Below are 25,128 nucleotides of genomic sequence, written 5' to 3'. Positions count from 1 at the left end.
GGCAGAAATTTGACAAACTGACTTGTTGGAAAGATGGTTCCACGTTAAAAGTCACAAAAATTTTCAGTAAGATCATTCTACTGCAAATGTGTGTCTATGGAGATTGCATGGCTATGTGCTCGATTGTATACACCTGTTAGCAGCTGTTGTGGCTGAAATAGCTGAATCCACTAATTTAAAGGGGTATCCACATATGTTTGTATATATGAGGTTGGGAGATTGGGGAAGCTATCTGGGCTAGCTAAAGCCAACTTCATAAAATTGCTAGGTGACTAGTAGAGTTAGAGATACACTACAAAAATGCCAACTCACTTAGCTGGCATGTCTGCTGGCATGTCTGCTGGCAATATGCAGAAAAATAAACATGTTTTAATTTTTTCAGGGTTAGTTGTCATCTCAAGAGGCGCTTAGATATGCAGAAAAATATACATCTATTTTTGTTTACATAGAATTAAGTATAATTATTAAAAATGCAAAATTCTCCCCCCCTCTGCCATCCTGTCATACTTTGTGCTTCCTCTGATGTTTGGGGTACATGGCATCCCTTGACTAAATCCTGCCATCTGTCATCACAAAAACAGAATGCTCCTCCTAAAGTTTAAGAGAGTCATACAGCAGATGGCGCAAGAAGACAACGCGTCCTCGCCACTCCGAAGAGGGAGAGAGAGAGGGGCACGAGTTTTCCAGTCAGCCAAATTTTTCTCAGAACTGCAGTCACGCACCCTTGCTTCTTGACTCCCCAGCGCGAGCTGCTATGCATCTGCAGCAGCCACTCCCTATTCTCCCTTTTGGCCGAAACCCGGGAGTGCCTTAGGCAACAGCTGTATGCGCGAGGAGGCAGGCATGCCCAGAAGCCGGCTCTGCTGAAGAGACCGCGCGCAGACGACTTTGAGAAAGGCGGGAATATAGGAGAACACCGCTCTTTTCAGAGAGCTTCAAAATGGGCGTGTGAGTAAGAGAACAAACATGAATTTGGTATAATTATATGGACGTTAGATAAAGAGTGTATATTTGGGTCCATGTGTGAAGTTAGGATTGGTTGGACCGTGCACTGAATTCGTAGGTTACTGACCGTTGTAGGATAGATACTTTTATCCTCCCATTGGAGTAGCCTAGTACAAGGATGGAAAAGGCGACGCAGCCCCAGGTGATGGTCAATAGCGCAGAGAGTCCGACGGAGGAGCTCTCAAAGATAAGCGATGAGGAGCTGCTCAAGTGGAGCAAAGAGGAGTTGGTGCGGCGGCTACGGAGGGCAGAAGCAGTGAAGATGGGCTTTATGCTTGACCACGGGAATTTGATCCGGGAGGTGAACCGGCGGCTCCAGCAGCACCTGACCGAGATCCGGGGTTTGAAGGTGAGGCAGGTGTGATAATGCCGGGCGCGCACTGCTCTATGGATGTCTAACGGTCTCATGTTGTGTAGACTTTGTAGGCATGTTTCCAAATCAAAAAGAAATGGACTAATCATGCCTTAAAAAAAGCTGTAGCCTATAGTGTTACCTCTACAAACTCCTTGAAAATAATGAAGGTAGGTGGTTCGAAGGTAGCAAGTAGCCTATATCATAATCCAACCCAAAGATCCACTTGTTGCCTTTATGCTTTTCCTATTACAGATGGAACTGCTGAGGATATTTAAACACAACCAAAAAGTACATTTTGGAAAGCCTATGATTTGTTTCAAAATCACAGTAAATCATCAATAAAATACATCACCATCACACGCACACACATGCTCCCCCTCAATAAATAATTGCATGCTCAACATTATTTATCAGAAATCCCATATGATAAATTATATAACACCTGTGTGTGTGTGTGTGTGTGTGTGTCCAGGATGTGAACCAGAAGCTGCAGGAGGATAACCAGGAGCTGCGGGACCTGTGCTGTTTCCTTGATGACGACCGTCAGAAGGGCAAGCGTGTGTCTCGGGAGTGGCAGCGTTTGGGCCGCTACAGCGCCGGCCTCATGAGGAAAGAGGTGGCCCTCTACCTGCAGAAACTCAAGGAGCTGGAGCAGCGCCAGGGAGAAGTGATCAGAGAGAACCTGGAGCTCAAAGAGCTGTGTATCCTACTGGACGAGGAGAGAGGGGGAGGAGCAGGGCAGAGTGCAGGCTGCAGAAGCTCCATCGACAGCCAGAGTAGTCTGTCTCAAACTGGGGGGGCTACACTGGGCTTGCTTCGAGACGTGGGGGATGGGAGCAGCACCTCGAGTACGGGAAGCACGGATAGCCCCGACCACCCCCTCCGCAAGCCCCCTTACCAGGGCTCCAGCCTGGGCTCCAAACCTGGCTCCAACCATGACAAACCAGAAGGCCCGGGCCCCGAATCTACAGGCCGCCGCCACAGCTCCACCCCGGACTACCACACCTTCCCCCAGGCCTGCAGGCCCCGCGGGGGGTCCCTCACCAGCCCTGATCCCAGGGGCCTCCGGGGGCCCTGCAGCCCAGAGAAACACGGCATATTCCCTACCCGACTGGCGGCTGAGGCCCACTCCAAACCCAACAGTGCTGGCATGCTGGCCCAGAAACCGCTTTTGGGGTCTGGGCAAGGGATAGGGCCAAACCAAGGTTCAGGCCAGTCAAGTCCTGACCTCTCACAGAGACACAGGGTTAATGCGGTCGGGGTTGGGGCTGGATGTTGGACCCCTGAGCCCAAACAGGCACTGACGGGGATGCCAGAGCACCTGAGGAAGGGTCGGGTGATTGTGGGGAGCCCTGAAGTGTTACGACACCACAACCACAGCCCCAGTTCAGAGCACTGGAAGGGGAGGTACGGCAGCAGCCCCCCAGCAGGCAGGGAGTGGGGACAGATGAGGACCACTGGAGATGAGTTGTCCCCTCACAATGGCAGCATCTACAGTGGCATGAACGGTGAGTTTTTATCCAGAATAGTAATAATGCTTAAAAAAATTTTTTTTATACAGGACAATATGTAGCTGAGATGGTTCAAGGAACTATACTTGTGTGATGAGTCTGAGACATTAACCCCATTTGAGACATAATACTCATGCCTAGGCTTTAGCTCAGTGTGCTTACACAGTCTTTTGGTGTGCAGGCTATGTGGGTTAGCACACCCTGTAGCCCTCTAGGACTAAAGTTGATGACCACTGTATATGGCTAGGTCAACCGTTTAAATCAAATAAAATTCTATTTGTCACATGCACTGAATACAAAAAGGTATAGACTTTACCATGAAATGCTTTCTTACGAGCCCTTCCCAATGATGCAGAGTTAAAAATAATGCAAAATATTAACAAAAGAGGAATAAAATACACAAGAATTAAGCTATATACAGGGAGTAGCAGTACCAATACCAAATCACTGTGATACTGCAAGGTATTTGAGGTAGATATGTACACAAAGACAGGGGGAAATTGACTAGGCATGTGTAACAAAACTGTCCTTGCAATTTGTGTCTAGTAGCCAATGGGTAGGTTAGGCTGTGGCAGGATCAGTCACCGTGGAATCTAAGCTTGGGCGATATACAGTTTATACTATATACCGGGTATTTCGAAATACTGATGGTATGATTATTTATATCGTAAAAACAAAAAACTTGCGGGGGGTGCGTGGGAGCGTGCTACGCCACTGCTTATAACTTTAAGTTAAGTTTAACTATAAGAAATTTCAAATCTATCAATTAAATTATATCCACCTCAGGGCTCCAGCTATGCATTTGGTTTGCTAACTTGCTAGCTAAGTGGCTACATTTCAAGATCAAGCTTGGTTCCATTCAGCCACAAGAGCATTAGTGAGGTCGGGCACTGATGTTGGCCGATTAGGCCTGGCTCGCAGTTGGCGTTCCAATTCATCCCAAAGGTGTTAAATTTGGTTGAGTTCAAGGCTCTGTGCAGGCCATTTCTGTATGGACCCCACTTTTTGCACGGGAACATTGTCATGCTGAAATAGGAAAGGGCCTTCCCCAAACTATTGCAACACAAAGTTGGAAGCAGAGAATCGTCTAGAATGTCATTGTATGCTGTAGTGTTAAGATTTCCCTTCACTGGAACTAAGGGACCTAGCCCGAACCATGAAAAACAGCCCCAGAACATTATTCCTCCTCCACAAAACTTTGGCACAACAGTTGGCACTATGCATTCAGGCAGGCAGCGTTCTCCTGGCATCTGCCAAACACAGATTCATCTGTCGGACTGGCAAATGATGAAGTGTGATTTATCGCTCCAAAGAATGCATTTACACTGCTCCAGAGTCCAATGGCGACTAGCTTTACATGACTCCAACCGACTCTTGGCTTTGTGCATTGTGATCTTAGGCTTGTGTGCGGCTGCTCGGCCATGGAAACCCATTTCATGAAGCTCCCAGGAAACATTTATTGTGCTGATGTTGCTTCCAAAGGTAGTATGGAACTCGGGAAGTGTGTGTTGAAACAGAGGACAGACGATTTTTACACTCTACGCTTTTAAGCACTCGGCGGTCCCATTCTGTGAGCTTGTGTGGCCTACCACCATGGCTGAGCTGTTGTTGCTCCTTGACGTTTCCACGTCACAATAACAGCACTTACAGTTGACCGGCACAGCTCTAACAGGGCAGAAATTTGAAGGACTGACTTGTTGGAAAGGTGGCATCCTATGACGGTGCCACTTTGAATGTCACTGAGCTCTTCAGTAAGGCCATTCTACTGCCAATGTTTGTCTATGGAGATTACATAGCATTGTGCTCGATTTTATACACCTATCAGCAAGGGGTGTAGCTGAAATAGCTGAATCGCCGAATTTGAAGGGCTGTCCACATACTTTTGTATATATAGTGTAGTTTGTACTTAAAAATGTTTTATTAGCGCCCCTTGTGTGCATTTTCAGTAATACCGTATACCCCGGTATGATACAGAAACAGTACCATCGCTGGTGGTATCACCAATGTGGTTCAGCAGTAGTTACAGTGTTAGCAAATCAGCAGTGATGTCACCGCTCTGTGGGATTCTCTCTCTGTGGAGTTGTGGTGGAGTTTGTGCAGTGCATGGGTGTGTGTTCGTGTGTGTATGAGTGATTGGGGGAGGGCATATGATGTAACACTCCCCAGGGTGTCTGAAGTCAACACAGGTAACACAGTCGTGTGCGTTCAGGGCTGTGAGTCAGGCAACACACACAGCCTGCAGTTGTGCCACTAAGCACAGCAGGGTCCTGCCTCCTTGGTTCATTTTTATTATTATTATCAGCATCTTTTATTTATTTTTACCCACTGTTCCAGGGGCATTTGTGTGTGTGTCTAAGAGTTCAGGGGGTTATTTTGCAGGACTGTGTGTCTTGGATAAATAGAGAGAGAGAGGGAGTAGGGCTGTCCACTTAGTTAAATAAGAGGCTTTTATTTTACATTTAAATAACATTACATCAAACTGATTTTTATAATAACCTAGACAAATGTTCCTCTTTTCATAGTAAAAGCCTAATTTATACGTACAAATATTGTGAAGATCGATGCTGGAGAGGAGAAGTACGTGAGTGAACAGGGAGTGAACATTTTATGAAACATGGACATGAAACAGAACAGGAACAGCATCTGGACAGGGAAAAAATAACGACATCAATGCTGACACAGGGAACAAACTGAGGAGCACACATATATAGAGGGGGTAATGGAATCCAGGTGAGTCCAATATTGCGCAGCTGTGCGTAATGATGGTGACAGGTGTGCGTAATGAAGGGCAGCCTGGCACCCACGAATGCCAGAGAGGACAAGCTGGCTGAGGCGTAGAAGCCCGACGAGCCGGCTGAGGCGTGGGAGCCCGGCGAGCGGGCTGAGGCGTGGGAGCCCGGCGAGCGGGCTGAGGCAAGGGAGCCCGGCAGACCGGCTGGGGCGTGGGAGCCCGGCTGACCAGTTGAGGCGTGGGAACTGATGAACCGGTTGAGGCGTGGGAACTGATGAACCGTTTGAGGCGTGGGAGCCTGATGGGCCGGCTGAAGCATGATGTGGGGTGGCAGTCTGCCGAGCCAACCAGGGCAAAAAGACCTCTCGAGCCAGCTAGGGCGTGGAATCCCGACAAGCTAGCTGAGGCAGCCCTGGTTCCATCGGCGACGGCACCTGGACGCTACCTCACCAACCGAAACAAAAAAAACAAACTCCTTGATGCTTCCTTTAGTGGTGTCAGCATTCTGTGAGGATCTACGCTGGAGACGAGAAGCAGGTACAGGGAATGAACATTTAATGAAACAAGGACATGAAACAGAACAGGAACAGCGTCTGGACAGGGGAAAAATAATGACATCAATGCTGACACAGGGAACAAACTGGGGAGCAGACATATATGGAGGGGGTAATCAACAAAGTAATGGAATCCAGGTGAGTCCAATATTGCGCAGCTGTGCGTAATGATGGTGACAGGTGTGCTTAATGAACGGTAGCCTGGCGCCCTCGAGCGCCTGAGATGGGGAGTGGGAGCAGGTAGTATGCATGTTTTGGGGATAAATTATGTGATTGTGTCTTGCCTTTTAAGAATGAATGTACACATGTTTAAATGTGTGTGAGACAGAGAGAGAAAGCGACAGAGAGAGAGAGACTGAGTAAGTGTGTGTGCGTGCAGCCCTGAGTTGGTAAAGATTACTGTAGAGTGCTGAGTGGATGCTGTTTGTAAGGCCACAGGGTTTGAGTCCTGGAGGTGATCAGTTAGCCTGACACTGCACTTATCACCACAGAACTACACTCTCATTTACACACTACTGTCTACTCGGTAGGAAAGACACTACAATATATACTGAACAAAAATATAAACGCAACATGCAACAATTTCAAAGATTTTACTGAGTTACAGTTCATATAAGGAAATCAGTCAATTGAAATAAATTCAGTCGGCCTTAATCTATGGCAGTGGTGGAAAAGTACCCAATTGTCATACTTGAGTCAAAGTAAAGATACCTTCATAGAAAATGACTCAAGTAAAAGTGAAAGTCACCAAGTAAAATACTAATTGAGTAAAAGTCTAAAAGTATTTGGTTTTAAATATACTTAAGTATAAAAAGTAAATTGAATTGCTAAAATATACTTAAGTATCAAAAGTAAAAGTGTAAATAATTTCAAATTCCTTATATTATTAATCAAACCAGATGACACCATTTTTTTGTTTTTTTATTTTATTAATGGATAGCCAGGGGCACCCACCAACACTCAGACATCATATACAAATAAAGAATTTCTGTTTAGTGAGTCCGCCAGTAGGGATGACCAGTGATGTTCTCTTGATAAGCTTGTGAATTGGACCCTTTTCCTTTTCTGCTAAGCATTCAGAATGTAACGAGTACTTTTGGGTGTCAGGGAAAATGTATACAGTAAAAAGTACATTATTTTCTTTAGGAATGTAGTGAAGTAAAAATAAATGTTGTCAAGTACTTTACACCACTGATCTATGGATTTCACATGACTGGGCAGGAATTGTGTACACATCATTGTGACATGAGCCATGCATTATCATGCTAAAATATGAGGTGATGGCGGCAGATGAATGGCATGACAATGGGCCTCAGGATCTCGTCACGGTATCTCTGTGCCTTCAAATTGCCAACATAGAGCGTTGAAGCGCAAGGCTCAACTTCTCTGCTGTTTTGGTGCCCGTGCACTTGAGCAGATACTGTGTGAGAGCGAAGTGGTGAATCTCGCTCATCTCAATATCTCCGGTGCTGCTCATGGCAATGTAATTTCACTAAGCCTAACATTAAGATCCATTTTTTATGAGAGGATTGATCATTTAGAGGCATATTGAACAGGGATTAGAGTATAATTGAGAAGTGGGCCTGTGTTACTGTGTACACTATAGTTTATTTGCTTTGAAATCACATCCCTGTCAGAACAGGGTGTACAGTAAAGTATGAAGGGCTTGAAGTGTGTTCATATTTCTTTCTCTCTCTCTCATCCTTTGCTCTCTCTTTTTCTGTCAGCCTTTCACTCTTACTGCTCCCTCCCTCCCTCCCTGCTGTGGAAGCGGAGTTTATTGGGAAATTAATGTCTGGTGCTCACTCACCCCTCTAGCACCATGAGAAAACGATGGGAGAACAGTTTTCAGGAGCTCCGCCGCTTAACACTGCTCTCTATATCCTTCTGCCTCTATGTTTTTATCCCTATTCTTCTTCCATCCTTCATCTTCTCACCCCATAGCCTCAAATCACCCTACCTCACTCTCTTCCTCCCAGCGCTTTCTTCTTTCTCCCCCTCTGCCCCCCCTCTTTCTTTCTCCAGCCCTCTCTTAATGTTGCAGAAGTGATTGGGCTCTCACATACTGTGTGTGGCTTGGTCTGTTGGTCTCAGGCACATAGAGGCACCAGTTACAATGGCAGAACACCAGCCAGGCTAAGTTTTTATTTGTAAAAATCTTTATTTAGCTAGGCAAGTCAGTTAAGAACAAATTTTTATTTTCAATGGCGGCCTAGGAACAGTGGGTTAACTGCCTTGTTCAGGGGCAGAATGACACATTTTTACCTTGTCAGCTCGGGGATTCAATCTTGCAACCTTTCGGTTACTAGTCCAACTGTAACGGCTGTTTAAAGAAGAGGAGGACCAAGGTGTAGCGTGGTACATGTTCATGATTTTTTATTGGAACATTGAAATAACAAAAACAACAACGACGAGAACGAACGAAACCGAAACAGTTCTGTCTGGTGCAGACACAAAACAACTACCCACAAAACACAGGTAGGAAAAGGCTACCTAAGTATGCTTCTCAATCAGAGACAACGATAGACAGCTGCCTCTGATTGAGAACCACATCCAGCCAAGCACACAGGAATAGAAAACATAGAACACAAAACATAGAATGCCCACCCCAACTCACGCACTGACCAAACCAAAATAGAGACATAAAAAGGATCTCTGAGGTCAGGGCGTGACACCAACACTCTAATCACTAGGCTACTTGTGTCGGTGACAATCCGGTTCCCTATGTCTGTGTGTAATGTGTGTGCCCTGTGTTGTGCTCTATCAAATTTAATTCAATTGTATTGGCATGACTTTTGTCCAATGTTGCCATAGTGGTAAATAACATGGTTAATCACAAGCAATTAATGAATGCTTCATCACATTTTTCAAAAGCCTGAAGGTAACATGCTTCCTGTCTGTATGGTTTCCATGGGCTCTAGCCATGTCTGTGTGTCTGTGCTCTCTCTGGTCTCCATCTGTCCTGCCTGCTACTCCTCAGCTCTTCTACTTAGATTTTCATTTTCAGGTCAGCAATGTCCTCTCTCTTCCAAAGAACCAACTGTACATGTACATTCAGCATGGCATTATGTGCCATAGTCTCTGGCATGGGTAAATCTTCATTATAAAACAGAGCTTTGTCGACAAGAGCCAGCACCTTAACAAATGATGGCCGTCAACACTATGGCTGTGCTGTGTTCAATAATTGAGAAGGCCAGCCTTCTAGCAATCAGTAAACATTTCCGAATGGTAAGTTTTTTTAATGCATTGTAGTTGCTTTATGGACATCAGCTGGGCCTGTGCAGGTCAGACCAGCTCCACACACACCTCCCTGGGACTGCCCCTGGGGGGCTTTAACCTTTATCCCAGTTAGAAAAGTGCTACCGGAGTCAGGGATGTGTTTGCGTGTGTGTGTGTGTCATTTTGTGTGTAACTGCACAGCGCATACCTCCTGACAGCGTCCCCTTGAATCTGCCCTCTACCCTAACATACATGCACATATGCACGCACGTAGGTGCGCACACACACACACACACACACACACACACACACACACACACACACACACACACACACACACACACACACACACACACACACACACACACACACACACACACACACACACACTCACTCACTCTCCCTAGGGGCAACTAATCCAGTGCTAGGGTGCTCATCTGAGAGGACATGGGCTGTGACCTGGACTACCTTGAATAAGCACCTTCCAAATAATTGCATTGTTTGGTCTATTACCCGTTAGAAATGCATTCATAGGCTATGTGATATTTGGCCAAGAAAATAGCAACCAACACACTGCTCCTGCTTGTGACACTTGTTTTATAAGCCCAGAATCACTTTGCACACCCTGCAAAGCATTCCATTCATCATCACATTTGCAGACTTACAGTATGTAAGAGCCCACTATTCGTAATGTGATGAGTAGATTGGATAGTCATAATCTAGGCTAATAATATATATAACACAATAACTTTTTGCAAAAAATACCGTTCAATGCATGGCTGAGCGCATATAGCTTAGGCTATAGGCTATATCAGATAGCCTACCTTTCTTCTTTCTCTGCACAGAAAATATTTTTACACATTTTATGCAATTCTACTACACTTTATATGGCTAGAGGTCGACCGATTTTTTTCAACACCGATACCGATATTTTTTCAATTTGGTTTAAATAATGCATAAACACAGTGTTGGAGAAGAAAGTGTAATATGTGCTGTGTAAAAAAGCTAACGTTTAAGTTCCTTGCTCAGAACATGAGAACATATGAAAGCTGGTGGTTCCTTTTAACATGAGTCTTCAATATTTCCAATGAAGAAGTTTTAGGTTGTAGTTATTATAGAAATTATAGGACTATTTCTCTCTATACCATTTGTATTTCATATACCTTTGACTATTTGATGCTCTTATAGGCACTATAGTTTTGCCAGCCTAATCTCGGGACTTGATAGGCTCGAAGTCATAAACAGCGCAATGCTTGAAGCACAGCGAAGAGCTGCTGGCAAACACAGGAAAGTGCTGTTTGAATGAATGCTTATGAGCCTACTGCTGCCTCCCACCACTCAGTCAGACTGCTCTATCAAATATCAAATCATAGACTTAATTATAATATAATAAACACACAGAAATATAAAGTCCAGAAACTTTCATTTCAAAAACAAAACGTTTATTCTTTCAGTGAAACACGGAACTGTTCTATATTTTATCGAAAGGGTGGCATCCCTAAGTCTAAATATTGCTGTTACATTGCACAACCTTCAATGTTATGTCATAATTATGTAAAATTCAGGCAAATTAATTACGGTCTTTGTTAGTAAGAAATGGTCTTCACACAGTTCGCAACGAGCCAGGCGGCCCAAACTGCTGCATATGCCCTGACTCTGCATGCACAGAACGCAAGAGAAGTGACACAATTTCCCTAGTTAAAATAAATTCATGTTAGCAGGCAAAATTAACTAAATATGCAGGTTTAAAAATATATACTTGTGTATTGATTTTAAGAGGGATTGATGTTTATGGTTAGCACCGACAGTGCTTTTTTCATGAATGCGCTTGTTAAATCATCACCATTTTGGCGAAGTAGGCTGTGATTCAATGATAAATGAACATGCACCGCATTGATTATATGCAACGCAGGACAAGCTAGATAAACTAGTAATATCATCAACCATGTGTAGTTAACTAGTGGTTATGTTAAGACTGATTATTTTTTAGAAGGTAAGTTTAATGCTAGCTAGCAACTTACATTGGCTCCTTACTGCACTCGCGTAACATGTGGTCAGGCTGCCACGCAGTCTCCTTGTAGAGTGCAATTTAATCAGCCATAATCGGTGTCCAAAATTATTGATTGTTATGAAAACTTCAAATCGGCCCTAATTAATCGGCCATGCCAGAGGCATTAGTAGAATATTTTTTTATTACAGGTAGTCCCCTTTGTTGACACTGACAAACATGTCAATGAAAACGACGTTGTCCACATAATAGGCCTACAAGAAGGGGAGACACAAATATAATATGAGGTTCATCTAAACTGGAGGAGGAAATTATTGCCCAAAAACAAACTTTTGGTGGCACTTACCCAACAATGATAGTGAATATGCACAGTACGCATTCACCTGGTATATAGCCGATGCTCTCTGCTGGTGTCAGTAAGATTGGCTATACTGTTGTTCGCTCACTTAATTTTATAACTAAAAGACAAATTGGAGTCCTTTCATTGCCTTCTCTTTGCCGCAATTGCCATTTGCTTTCCAAACTATGTTTTCCTGCGACTATATTTGGAAACATTGCGATATGCCTGGCTGGGCCTTTACTTTTCACTGACAGTCGCAACTCAACAATAATCTTCCCATATTGTGCACGCTGCCTTGCCTTGCAACTTTAGGCAATGCGATTTAAAACAATACACTTTATTATTTTTAAAGAAGTGAATGTTCCTCTGTAGCCAAATCATGCTTTGGTAGGCTATTTTGAATGATTGTATTTATTTCTGTATAGACAGGAGTAGGATAATTAGGCTATACCATTTTTGCTATTTCATTACATTTACTTTAGGGAAAGCTTAGCTATGCATGGGATTATAGGCATGTGTGTCTTCTCTAAATAAACAAATGAAATACGGCCTTGGCTACAATACAGCACAGTAAAGCAGAACATTGATACGTTTGATTTTCATTTATTTATTATGCAGTTCATTTTTTAAATTAATTAATTAAGCAGTTTATTATTTTTATTAATCAATCAAGGCAGGGCCCTCCAGTTACCCACATGGGCCCCCTACCTCCTCTCCTGCCCCCATCTGATGATTTGCAGAACGGCAACAGGCAGAGAGCAGGCTCCTGAGTCCTCCTGTTGTTGACAGTTTCAGTAAAAAAAAAACAACAACATACAATTCTACATATATACTGGATAGATAAGATATAATGTATATATTTAAAAAATATATTACATTTTTTTGCTGCCTCTTGGGCACCCCACGGGCCTGGCCCCAGGGTAAGCCCCTGCATTAATCTGACACTGTTACAGTTACATATTATGATATTGATTTTGGACGATATTATATAGATATTTGACTCCAAGTATTGATTTGCAAAAGAGAACAAGAATTTTTTATTTTATTTATGTTTTTATTTATTGCTACTGTACTGAAGGCAGTGATAGCTAAGGCTAGTCTGTAACGGCTTTCTTGTGGTGAAGGAGAGTCGGACCAAAATGCAGCGTGATGATGATTCATGATATTTTAATGAAGGAAAAAACTATACATGAAGAAACTACAAAATAATGAAATGTGAAAACCGAAACAGACCTTTCTGGTGCGAACACAAAGACAGGAACAATCAACCACAAAACACTCAAAGAATATGGCTGCCTAAATATGGTTCCCAATCAGAGACAACGATAAACACCTGACTCTGATTGAGAACCACTCCAGACAGCCATAGACTTTGCTAGATACCCCCACTAAGCCACACACCCAATACCTAACAAAACCCCAAGACAAACACACCACAATAAACCCATGTCACACCCCGGCCTGACCAAATAAATAAAGACAAACACAATAATACTTCGACCAGGGCGTGACATAGTCGTCTGTAACTGTGCCAAAAGTTAATTATTTTTCATCCTATAGCTTGATCTCCATCTTGTTTTTAAATAGTGAGCCAACATGTTTTCAACACTTTTATTTCCCTGACTGATCAAAATGAGTTTTCTCATGCTCTCTCTTGTCTCTCTGTAGCAGACAAACTATAAAGTGAGCAATATGTTTGGAACATCAAATCGCAATAAAATCACAGTATCGAATCATATAGAATTATGAAAATCGTGGGAATCGCAGTACGTATCTTATCGGCACCTACGTATGTAAGGTCCCTGGCAATTCCCAGCCCTACTTCCAAACACAACATCATAATAAGTGTCTCTTCTTCTTTGTCCCCTTCGATTTGCATCATGGCTCTTGCTTGTCATCCACAGTTAGTATAGCACCATAACATTCCTATTTATTCACTAGGTATAGTGTCTGCCACAGGAGGTTGCTGAGAGGATAACAACTCATAATAATGGAATGGAGCGAATGGTATGGCATCAAACACCTGGAAACCATCTGTTTTTGTATTTGATACCACTATGCTGATTCCTCTCAAGTCATTACCACAAGCCCGTTCTCTCGAAGTAAGGGGCCACCAACCTCCTGTGGAGTGTGGGTATAGTTTTGTTGGTGCTTGATAGCCAGTATGTCCTTTCCCTATAGGTGTACACCTCGGACTAATGACACAATATAACACTATTGATCTCAAAGGAAACAATGCAATACTGGGTTTATCTGGGGTACATGATGCACTGCATATGATTTCCATTTAGTTTTTACGACGCACGACAATTCATATTGACCCACAGGTGTAATAAGGACACAATTGTATTGTTAGGCCAATGTAACAACAACATATCAGTACAAATCAATGTTCTGCTACAGCCATACAGCCCTAGAGTAGCACTATAGATGAGAGCACTTACTTAATATTCTGTGGGCCTTAGTGGAGGGATCTCAATCTGTCAGCCAGTCAGTCAGTGAGGCGTGGTGTCAGTTACTGTGTAAATAGGGCATCATTCTCCATGTTGTGTGCCCAGGGTAAGAGGCATTAGCATTGGAGATGTGACACCCAACATGCCCTGCTGAATGTTCAGGCTGCTTCATGATCCGTAGGTTTCCCCTCCTGTATCCTGCTCCTGTACCTCTGGGCCTGATGTGACATCACCGCACCGCACTGCTCTGGTCTGTCCTGTTCTTTTCTTTTCTGTTTAGGACATTTATATTGCATTATTAACTAATTGAATTTAGAGGGCTTTTGAATTGCTCTATGGGTTTCATTGAGTGTTGGGGGGAGGGGGTGGTGGTGTAAAAGGGTACACATCGGTTGCTTTAGCATCAAGCTGTTTCTCTGCCTCTTTTGCTCTCTTGCTCCCTCTCTCTTTCACTCTCTCTCTCCTTCCCTTCCTTCCATCTCCCTGAGAAAATGAGTCATTCTCTTATGTGCCCAGCTGTTGGTAAGAGGAAGCCCAGTTCTCTGAATAATCCGTCTGGTACACTGAGCAGTAGGGCCATGTTTCCGCCTTTGCTTGTTAACACCCTGACCAGTGTCTCAAAATACCTAGGGATTTTAATAAAGGTGGTCCAATGCATACAATGCTATTAGCAGTTGTCCAATAAGGATGAACATGTCTGATATCACGGTAGGGAGTCATCAGTCTGACAGGCCTATTATGGCTCATTTAAAAAGGCCAATGTTGTTATTACCAGAGCTGCATTCATATTCCATATGGAAGTGGGACTAGGGAGAGTGAAAAAGCATTGGCTGAATCCCCCATAAAGCATTGCCAGGATAGCCCTTGTTTTTTGTGGTGAAATTCTGAAGAAATTTACTTTCATACACCTGAGTCTCTATTCATTCCCAGGTGTGTAAGAGAGGTAAAACAGTAGATTAGAGGAATGAGAGTCCAGCAACCTCACAATAAGATATGTTTGAATATTTTCAGTCACATACAGTCCTTGGTCCAGGCATTCTGCAGTGCCATTTGTGTGTGTTCCCGTGTTACAACCCCTTCACTGCTGCTGCCCATGGATCTGTCCTGTGGGGAGTGCCAGTGGAGGGGCAGGAGGGGACAGGGAGGGCATGAGGATTTTGCCAGATTTGAATAATGTAGCGTAAAATACATCCCAGATGGTATTACTCTAATTCTATGTTTAACTGCCCTCTTAAAGGGTAATTCCACCGCTTTTTAACCTCATAATCATTATCTCCAGCACCATGCAAATGTTTACATATGTGAAAACTGCACATTTCTATGTTCTGTAGTTAAAAAGATAAGAATAAACGTTTTGATAAGTGCTACTTGATGACATCATCAAAATGCATTTTTTACATTTATAATTTTCATAAAAATTCACACCCGAGTCAATACTTTGTAGAAGCACCTTTTAGTAGTGATTACAGCTGTGAATCTTTCTGGTTAAGTCTTTAAGAGCTTTCCACATCTGAATTGTACAACATTTTCCATTATTCTTTTCAAAATTTGAGACAACCATTTTCAGTTCTTGCCAGAGATTTTCAAGTAGATTTAAGTAAAAACTGTAACTCGGCCATTCACTGTCTTCTTGGTAAGCAACTCTAGGGTAGATTTGTCCTCGTGTTTTAGGTTTTTGCCCTGCTGAAAGGTGAATTCATCTCCCTGTGTCTGGTGGAGAGCAGCCTGAACCAGGCTTTCCTCTTAAGATTTTTCCTGTGCATAGCTCTATTCAAGTAATTTGTTATCCTGAAAAAGTCCTTTATCCCCAGTCCTTAATGGTTACAAGCATACCCATAACATGATGCAGCCACCACTATGCTTGGGAATATGGATTGTGGTACTCAGTAATGTGTTGTATTGGATTTGCCCCAAACATAACACTTTGTATTCGGGACAAAAAGTAAATTGCTTTGCCACATTTTTTGCAGTATTACTTTAGTGTCTTTTTGCAAACAGGATGCATGTTTTGGAATATTTATTTTCTATACAGGCTTCCTTCTTTTCACTCTGTCAATTGATGTTAGTATTGTGGGGTAACTACAATATTGTTGATCCACCCACAGTTTTCTCCTACCACAACCATTAAACTAATGGTGAAATGACAGAGTGGTTTCCTTCCTCTCCGGCAACTGTGCAGTGGTTGTATGAATTTTGGATCTGTCATCCCAGAACTGTCCCAGACTCTGTTTTTTCTCAAGGATGATGGGACGCACTTAATTCCGAGCCCTGGAGGGAATTATTTTCTAAAGACATAAAAATTATTTGGTTGTAATTGTAATGTTGCAAATGTTATAGGCTATGAGGGACCTTATAAGGGCAGTTTTGTATTTTGAGATATGCAAAGAAGGCAATAGTGTAGCCTACATTTCTGTCTGATTCTCTATGGTAAAAAATCTAGTAATGCTTTGTATTTTGTAAAGGGGTCCCTTGCATCATATAATGATGCAAAAAATTGTGTTACAGACCATTTTTTAATTTGGGAAAAATTACTTCTCCCCGAAAAATCTCATAGTGTTTGAAAATCGCTGTTTTTTAAAATGTTTTTACTTTAGATGACATCAAATTGCACTTTTAAAAAACCAAATGTGTTCTTTTCACATATGTGGACACTGGTATGTGCTGCACATGTGCTAACGTGGATTGGATTGAATCCCAGCTCAAGTAGGCTATGTGTTGTAGCTCTCAACAGACATTATTAATCTTATAGATCTATCAGTCTGTCAGAGACAGTGCATGACTATCTGTCAAATACTCATCTCTGCTATGGTAGTTGTCTGCTGCAGAGACCATTATATTATTGTTCAATGTTAAAGTGTATGTGTGTGTGTGTGTGTGTGAATTAATTAATCACAGCTTTAATTTATTCTGTCAGCCCTCAAATAGCATAATTAATTACGTTTATTTTTTATTTTGAATATGTATTTTTAGATAGTGATTGTATGGATGGGAAAGGGATGACTGATTTTATGTGGAGAAGTGTGTGTCTGTGTGTGTTTTGTTAAAACCAAAACACTGACATATTTGATATTTTGCTGTTTATTTGTAGGGGTTAGAGGTCTTCACGGATGCACCTGTACCGAGACCCGATCCGGGACAGGAGTGGGATCTAGAATTCTAAAGAATGTCATGGGTCTGGGTCGGATATGATATGATTGTCACAGGTCTCGGGTATGTGTAATTTTAACTGACTCGTCTGGGAGGACCTGTACAAATCCAAACGCAGCTGCTGCAGTAGAGAGAGAGGGACATTTTATAATTTATGCTGCTGCTCTTGCTTTTCACGTGATGGCGCGTGTAGCTTGTTGTTGTTGGTGGCCAATCACAAGTCATCAAAGCGGAAATAGGCTACAGTCATAGAGCCTCGGTCCGTGTGTGGCAAAAGTTAGGAGATATCTAATCAGTGGAAGATGGAAATAAAATTATTTTATTAAAAGTTAAAGGAGAAGGATAGGCTACAACAACCAGGAGCCAACAGGTATGCTGCTACTTAATATTCTGAATGGAGTTTCCCGCTGGGCACACTATCAGGAATCAAGGTGTGACCCAGATGCAGACTTGTCAAATTAACACTGGTTTAATAATCCAACAGGGGCAGGCAATAGACAGGTCAAGGCAGGCAAGGGTCAGTAAACCAGGGGTGTGGCAACGGTACTGGACGGCAGGCAGTACCATTGCCAGAGTGGTCAGGAAGGCGGGCTCAGAGTCAGGAGGGTCAAAACCAGGAGGGCGAGAAAAAGAGAGACTGGGAAAAGCAGGAGCTGAGAACAAAAAGCTGGTTGACGCAACAAACAAGACGAACTGTCAACAGACACACAGAGAACACAGGTATAAATACACAGGGGATAATGGGGAAGATGGGCGACACCTGGAGGGGGTGGAGACAATCACAAGGACAGGTGAAACTTATCAGGGTGTGAAAACACTGGTTGAATTAACATTGTTTCCACCAACATGGAATAGATGTTGAATAGACGTCTGTGCCCAGTGAGTAGCAACTATGTAAGACGAGAAAGCAGCCTCAATAAGCCTAGCTGCTAGATAGCTTAACTAGCTTCTCCCGGTTTGATGCTGTCAAGACAGGTACTACATAATCATATCGGATGTTAAATAACCTAGCTATGGCAGCTATCAGTCTACTATAGCGCGTCTCGGCCTGGTTTGTTGCTCTCGTTTCTCCCTCCCTCCTCCCCATGTCACTCACTCACACTTACAGTAGCCACAACACACAGCACGGCCCTCGCTATTCTGTCACCTCTTTCTACCTCCTCTCCCTCACACTTTTTCATCTCTGGTTAATAAAGTCACTTAAAAATTGACTTTTCTGCGGCTTCCCTCACTTGTACCGTATCAGACAGGGTCTGGATCCAACCAGGTCTATACTGAAGGGGTCTAGTTGTCCTCGGGTCCATTCAGAATGGGTCTTTATATTTTAAAAACAAATGTATGCATAACGAGTCTGGGTGGGAAAGCCCCAGGTTAATTTCGGAAATGTGAAGGCCTCTAGTAGGGGTCAGAAGTGACGTGAGCAGCAACAGATTCTGCTCCATTTGTTTGAGCGAGAAATGTTATGTGTGTATGTGACAGTGTGTGTGCGTGGGTGGTGTGTGTCTGTCACAGAGAATATGATTATGAACGCATGTGTCTGTGTGTACGTGCTTTACAGTGCCGTTAGTGAAAGCACTGCTGTTTGGGTCTCAGCTTGCCTAACTCTCATTGTTTGTTCATAGGTTGAAAGAAGAGTTTGCTCTGAACAGAAGGAAACTCTTTTGTTTTTGATGAGAGGGCGCACATTACTCTGATGTCTCTGCTCTTTCACTGTGGCCATTCTAGACTTTGCATACTTGGACCATATTACATTGAAGGAAGTAGTAAAAGCATCAGGTTATTGAGCTTTACGTACAATACCGTTCAAAAGTTTGGGGTCACTTAGAAATGTCCTTGTTTTTGAAAGAAAAGCACATTTTATGTCCATTAAAATAACATCAAATTGATCAGAAATACAGTGTAGACCTTGTTAATGTTGTAAATGACTACTGTAGCTGGAAACGGCAGATTTTTAATGGAATATCTACATAGCTGTACAGAGACTCATTATCAGCAACCATCACTCCTGTGTTCCAATGGCACGTTGTTTCAGCTTCATTAAATAGTACCCGCAAAACACCAGTCTCAACGTCAACAGTGAAGAGGCGACTACGGGATGCTGGCCTTCTAGGAAGAGTTGCAAAGAAAATGCTGTATCTCAGACTGGCCGATAAAAAGAAAACAGTAAGGTGGGCAAAGAACACAGACACTGGACAGAGGAACTCTGCCTAGAAGGCCAGCATCCCTGAGTCGCCTCTTCACTGTTGACTTTGAGACTGGTGTTTTGCGGGTACTATTTAATGAAGCTGCCAGTTGAGGACTTGTGAAGTGTCTGTTTCTCAAACTAGACACTCTAATGTAATTGTCCTCTTGCCCACTCCTCTTTCTATTCTGTTCACACTGCTATGCTTTATCTTGGCCAGGTCGCAGTTGCAAATGAGAACTTGTTCTCAACTAGCCTACCTGGTTAAATAAAGGTGAAATAAAAAAATAAAAAATTCTGGTTAGAGACAGTTTACACTGTTCTGAAAAGGGAGTAGTACACAGCGCTGTATGAGATCTTCAGTTTCTTGGCAATTTCTCGCATGGAATAGCCTTAATTTCTGAGAACAAGAATAGACTGGCGAGTTTCAGAAGAAAGTCTTTGTTTCTGGCCATTTTGAGGCTGTAATCGAACCCACAAATGCTGATGCTCCAGATACTCAACTAGTCTAAAGAAGGCCAGTTTTATTGCTTATTTAATCAGATCAGCAGTTTTCAGCTGTGCTAACATAATTGCAAAAGGGTTTTCTAATGATCAATTAGCCTTTTTAAAATGATACACTTGGATTAGCTAACACCTCTGTACGCCTGTAGATATGTAGATATTCCATAAAAAAACTGCAGTTTCCAGCTACTGCAATGGACTGTGTTCGCTCACTGTGAGTGTGGGATGCACATAGAGGGAATGATGAAGACTGAGCAGTTGTATTTGAAGTACTCTTTGTGGTCTCTGCCACTGTTATGCCAAGCTGAATATCATTCTGTCTTTCAGGAGCTGGCTGTGTGCACATGAACACACACACACACACTGCTCTAGATTCTTCTGCTATTGTTATCAGCGATATTCTTTGTTCAGGCTCTTCTTTTGAGAACTTGTTCACCCAGACAAAAAAACACAGCTGAAGAAGCTTGGCTAAGCAAAGAACACAAAGACAGGACCTTGACTCGCTGTTTTCACTGAGAGAGAACATCCACACACCCAATGGAAATTTGCACGAACCTCACCCATTTGAATCCCAATCCTGGTAAATGTTTCCTTTTTGCGCAAGTACTATGCACATTAACTGGCTCCCAATCTGGATGTTGGTGTCCCTATAAGAAGTATGAATTCATCCCGTGATAATAGTGTTGGTTGGCAATAGAGGTCGACCGATTCAGATTTTTCAACGCCGACACCGATACCGATTATTGGAGGACCCAAAAAAACGATACCGATTAATCGGTCAATTTAAAAAAAAACATTTATTTGTAATAATGACAGTTACAACAATACTGAATGAACACTTATTTTAACTTCAAAGTGAAAGTGCACATGTAAAAAAGCTAACGTTTGAGTTCCTTGCTCAGAACATGAGAACATATGAAAGCTGGTGGTTCCCTTTAACATGAGACTTCAATATTCCAAGGTAAGAGGTTTTAGGTTGTAGTTAATATAGTATTTAGAGGACTATTTCTCTCTATACCATTTGTATTTCATATACCTTTGTCTATTGGATGTTCTTATAGGCACTTTAGTATTGCCAGTGTAACAGTATAGCTTCCGTCCCTCTCCTCGCCCCTACCTGGGCTCGAACCAGGAACACATCCACAACAGCCACACTCAAAGCATAGTTACCCATCGTCCACAAAAGCCTCGGGCCTTGCAGAGCAAGGGGAATAACTACTCCTAGTCAGAGCGAGTGACGTTTGAAACGCTATTAGCGCGCACGCCGCTAACTAGCTAGCCATTTCACATTGGTTACACCAGCCATTAGGCTGATAGGCTTGAAGTCATAAACAGCGCTGTGCTTGCGAAGAGCTGCTGGCAAAACGCACAAAAGTGCTGTTTGAATGAATGCATATGAGCCTGCTGCTGTCTACCATCACTCAGTCAGATTGCTCTATCAAATATCAAATCAGACTTAATTATAACATAATAACACAGAAATACGAGCCTTTGGTCATTAATATGGTCAAATCCGGAAACTATCATTTCGAAAACAAAACGTTTAATATTTCAGTGAAATACGGAACCGTACGGAATTTTATCTAATGGGTGGCATCCATAAGTATTCTTGTTACATTGTACAACCTTCAATGTTGTCATAATTATGTAAAATTCGGACAAATTAGTTTGCAATGAGCCAGGCCGCCCAAACTGTTGCATATACCCTGACTCTGCGTGCAATGAACGCAAGAGAAGTGACACAATTTCACCTGTTTAATATTGCTTGCTAACCTGGATTTCTTTTAGCTAAATATGCAGGTTTAAAAATATATACTTCTGTGTATTGATTTTAAGAAAGGCATTGGTGTTTATGGTTAGGTACAGTCGGGCAGCGATTGTGCTTTTTTCGCAAATGCGCTTTTGTTAAATCATCCCCCAGCGTTGCATCGATTTAATGCAATGCAGGACACGCTAGATAAACTATTAGTATCATCAACCATGTGTAGTTAACTAGTGATTATGATTGATTGATTGATTGTTTTTTATGAGATAAGTTTAATGCTAGCTAGCAACTTACCTTGGCTTCTACTGCATTTCGCGTAACAGGAAGGCTCCTCGTGGATGGCAGGTGGTTAGAGCGTTGGACTTGTTACCCGTAAGGTTGCAAGATTGAATCCCAGAGCTGACAAGGTGAAAATGTGTCGTTCCTCCCCTGAACAAGCCAGTTAACCCACCGTTCCTAGGCCGTCATTGAAATTAAGAATGTGTTCTTAACTGACTTGCCTAGTTAAATAAAGGTGTAAAAAAAAGATCTGATTGTTATGAAAACTTGAAATCGGCCCTAATTAATCGGCCATACCGATTAATCGGTCGACCTCTAGTTGGCAATGTGTCACCTGACTCGGGCTGTTACGATACCATATTACTGCCATACCGGCGGTCACGAGTCATGACGGCAGTCAAATTCCAAGTGACCGTTTAGTCCCAGCAATTAGACTTCTGATGCTGCTGATGGTCATTAGTAGCCTACCAAACTAGCTAACTACCTGGTACTCAGCACTCTATTGCCCCTCTAACCACTCTAAAATAAATGCAAATGTAATTGAAAATCTAACCAAACACTTCATGAGAGCCCATAAGCTCATGTTGCACAACATTTCTATAGGTTATGCAATTGTGCAAGAAAACAGTTTTGATGGCCTCTATTAAAAAGAGGAGGGTCCCATCAGCTTACTATAGGATAGGCCTGCTATATTTATTTATAAATATTCCTAATATTAAGCACTTTGCTTTGCTTTCCAACAGGAGTATAACCTACCTAGCTAGCAAAAATCAACCACGGGGAAAAAATCCTCCATTCACATTTTAAGTGTATTGATGTGTTCTTTTTCCCATGCCACTGTTCCTAGACAGGTGCATGATAATGGTCCATTCTAAATCAAAACTAATTACACACATATATTATTTAGTATATGTAAAGACAACATTAAATTAATAAAAGTCTGATGGGTGATAATATTAGCCTATCACTTGTGAATTATGTATTATCACTTGTGAATGATTCCTACATTTACAAAATGGCTTCCAACACTCTACTCAGCAAACTGGATGCAGTCTATCACAGTGCCATCCGTTTTGTCACTAAAGCACCTTATACCACCCACCACTGCGACTTGTATGCTCTAGTCGGCTGGCCCTCGCTACATATTCGTCGCCAGACCCACTGGCTCCAGGTCATCTACAAGTCCATGCTAGGTAAAGCTCCGCCTTATCTCAGCTCACTGGTCACGATGGCAACACCCATCCGTAGCACGCGCTCCAGCAGGTGTATCTCACTGATCATCCCTAAAGCCAACACCTCATTTGGCCGCCTTTCGTTCCAGTACTCTGCTGCCTGTGACTGGAATGAATTGCAAAAATCGCTGAAGTTGGAGACTTTTATCTCCCTCACCAACTTCAAACATCAGCTATCTGAGCGGCTAACCGATCGCTGCAGCTGTACATAGTCTATTGGTAAATAGCCCACCCTTTTTCACCTACCTCATCCCCATACTGTTTTTATTTATTTACTTTTCTGCTCTTTTGCACACCAATATCTCTACCTGTACATGACCATCTGATCATTCATCACTCCAGTGTTAATCTGCAAAATTGTAATTATTCGCCTACCTCCTCATGCCTTTAGCACACATTGTATATAGACTCCCCCTTTGTTTTCTACTGTGTTAATGACTTGTTAATTGTTTACTCCATGTGTAACCCTTTGTTGTCTGCTCACACTGCTATGCTTTATCTTGGCCAGGTCGCAGTTGCAAATGAGAACTTGTTCTCAACTAGCCTACCTGGTTAAATAAAGGTGAAATAAAAAAATAAATAAAAAAATTCCCAGCTTGTGCAGTATGGCAAGAAACAGCGCATTCCTTTTTTTGTGTGACTTTTTTTCAAATCATAGTCACACACCTCATGTAGCCTAGCCCATAGGCCTATTTTGATAAGGTTTGTATCACTAAAGTGGCCAAATGACGTCTTAAAATTGAGCACATTAATCTGCTTTATAAACAGTGTAGAGTCTAACTGGCATAACTAGGTTGCGGGTGAGTTTCAAGTTTGGGGAAGATCATTTTCACCATAAAAATTCACCTTTATAATAAAGCATTACATGCGTAATCACATTTGCTGCCACTTCCTATAAAAAAATTATGGCAATTGATTGCATTTTGGAACATTTACACTTATAGCCTACTGCTGTGTGTGCATTGTTGCACTTATAATGTAAAGAAATAGCCTAATAGTTTATCAACATTTTAAGCTAAACATTCTGATCTGTTGCATCAGCATCATTGCTTTTAAAAGTGTTTGATACGAGTGGTTGTATTAACTTGGGATCTATTATCACGAGTACCAACGAAGGTGGCTCCCCTTCCTGTTCGGGGGGCGCTCAGCGGTCGTCGTCGCCGGTCTACTAGCTGCCACCGATCACTTTTTTCTTTTTCGTTTGTTTTTGTCTAATTGTTTTCACCTGTTCCTTGTTGGGGTTTTGGGATGGGTGTTATTTAAGTTCGATTAGCCAGCTGGTGTTTGTGCGGGCTTGTTGTTATTGTTACGTTAGTGGTGTGTTGTTGTCTTTTGGGTTTTCGCTGTCCAGGTTTTTGTAACAGTGGTTTTGGGTTTGTTTGCACCTGTGTTTAGGGCTTCACCCAAGTTTAGACCTGTTACTTTGAAAGAGGACATTAAAGCGTTTTTTCCCGTTCACTTTCTGCTTTCTGTGTCTGACTCCACACCCATCACTCACCTGGCGTTAAAGAAGCCCGCACCACCATATGGAGTCAGCAGGAGCAGCGACCACCCCTCTCCCCACGATGGACCACCCCTCTCCCCATCATACATCCATCGCATCGGATCAGCGATGGATCAAATTATGGAGAGGATGGAGCGTTGGGAGAGGAGTGGTCTCACTACTACCCCACCTACCCTCCCACCAGCAACTCTACCATCTCCTCCAGCGGGATCTGGTCCCAGCGCTCTGCGCATCACGCCTCCGATGGAGCACGATGGAGTGGTGGCGGTGTGCCAGGGATTCCTGTTACAAATAGAGCTCTACCTGGCCACTTTTCGGCCGGCTCCCTCGGACGAGGAG

The 25,128-nt window shown here is 42.7% G+C and overlaps 1 protein-coding gene across 1 annotated transcript in view; it reads left to right on the top strand.

The window, feature by feature from the left end:
* The first annotated feature begins 710 nt into the window (after nt 1-710).
* The window catches only part of LOC109899105 (coiled-coil domain-containing protein 85A-like), a 45,006-nt gene continuing 20,588 nt past the window's right edge, over nt 711-25,128 (top strand). Inside the window, exons 1-2 of the mRNA XM_020494160.2 lie at nt 711-1,354; nt 1,833-2,868. Coding sequence (XP_020349749.1) covers nt 1,124-1,354; nt 1,833-2,868 — 1,267 coding nt within the window. The 5' untranslated portion in view covers nt 711-1,123. The remainder of the gene's footprint in view (nt 1,355-1,832; nt 2,869-25,128) is intronic.

Source organism: Oncorhynchus kisutch, linkage group LG11, assembly GCF_002021735.2.
Source record: "Oncorhynchus kisutch isolate 150728-3 linkage group LG11, Okis_V2, whole genome shotgun sequence".
NCBI classification, from domain to species: domain Eukaryota; kingdom Metazoa; phylum Chordata; class Actinopteri; order Salmoniformes; family Salmonidae; genus Oncorhynchus; species Oncorhynchus kisutch.
Note: the sequence above shows the minus strand (reverse complement) of the source record. Positions and strands in the feature narration are given on the sequence as shown.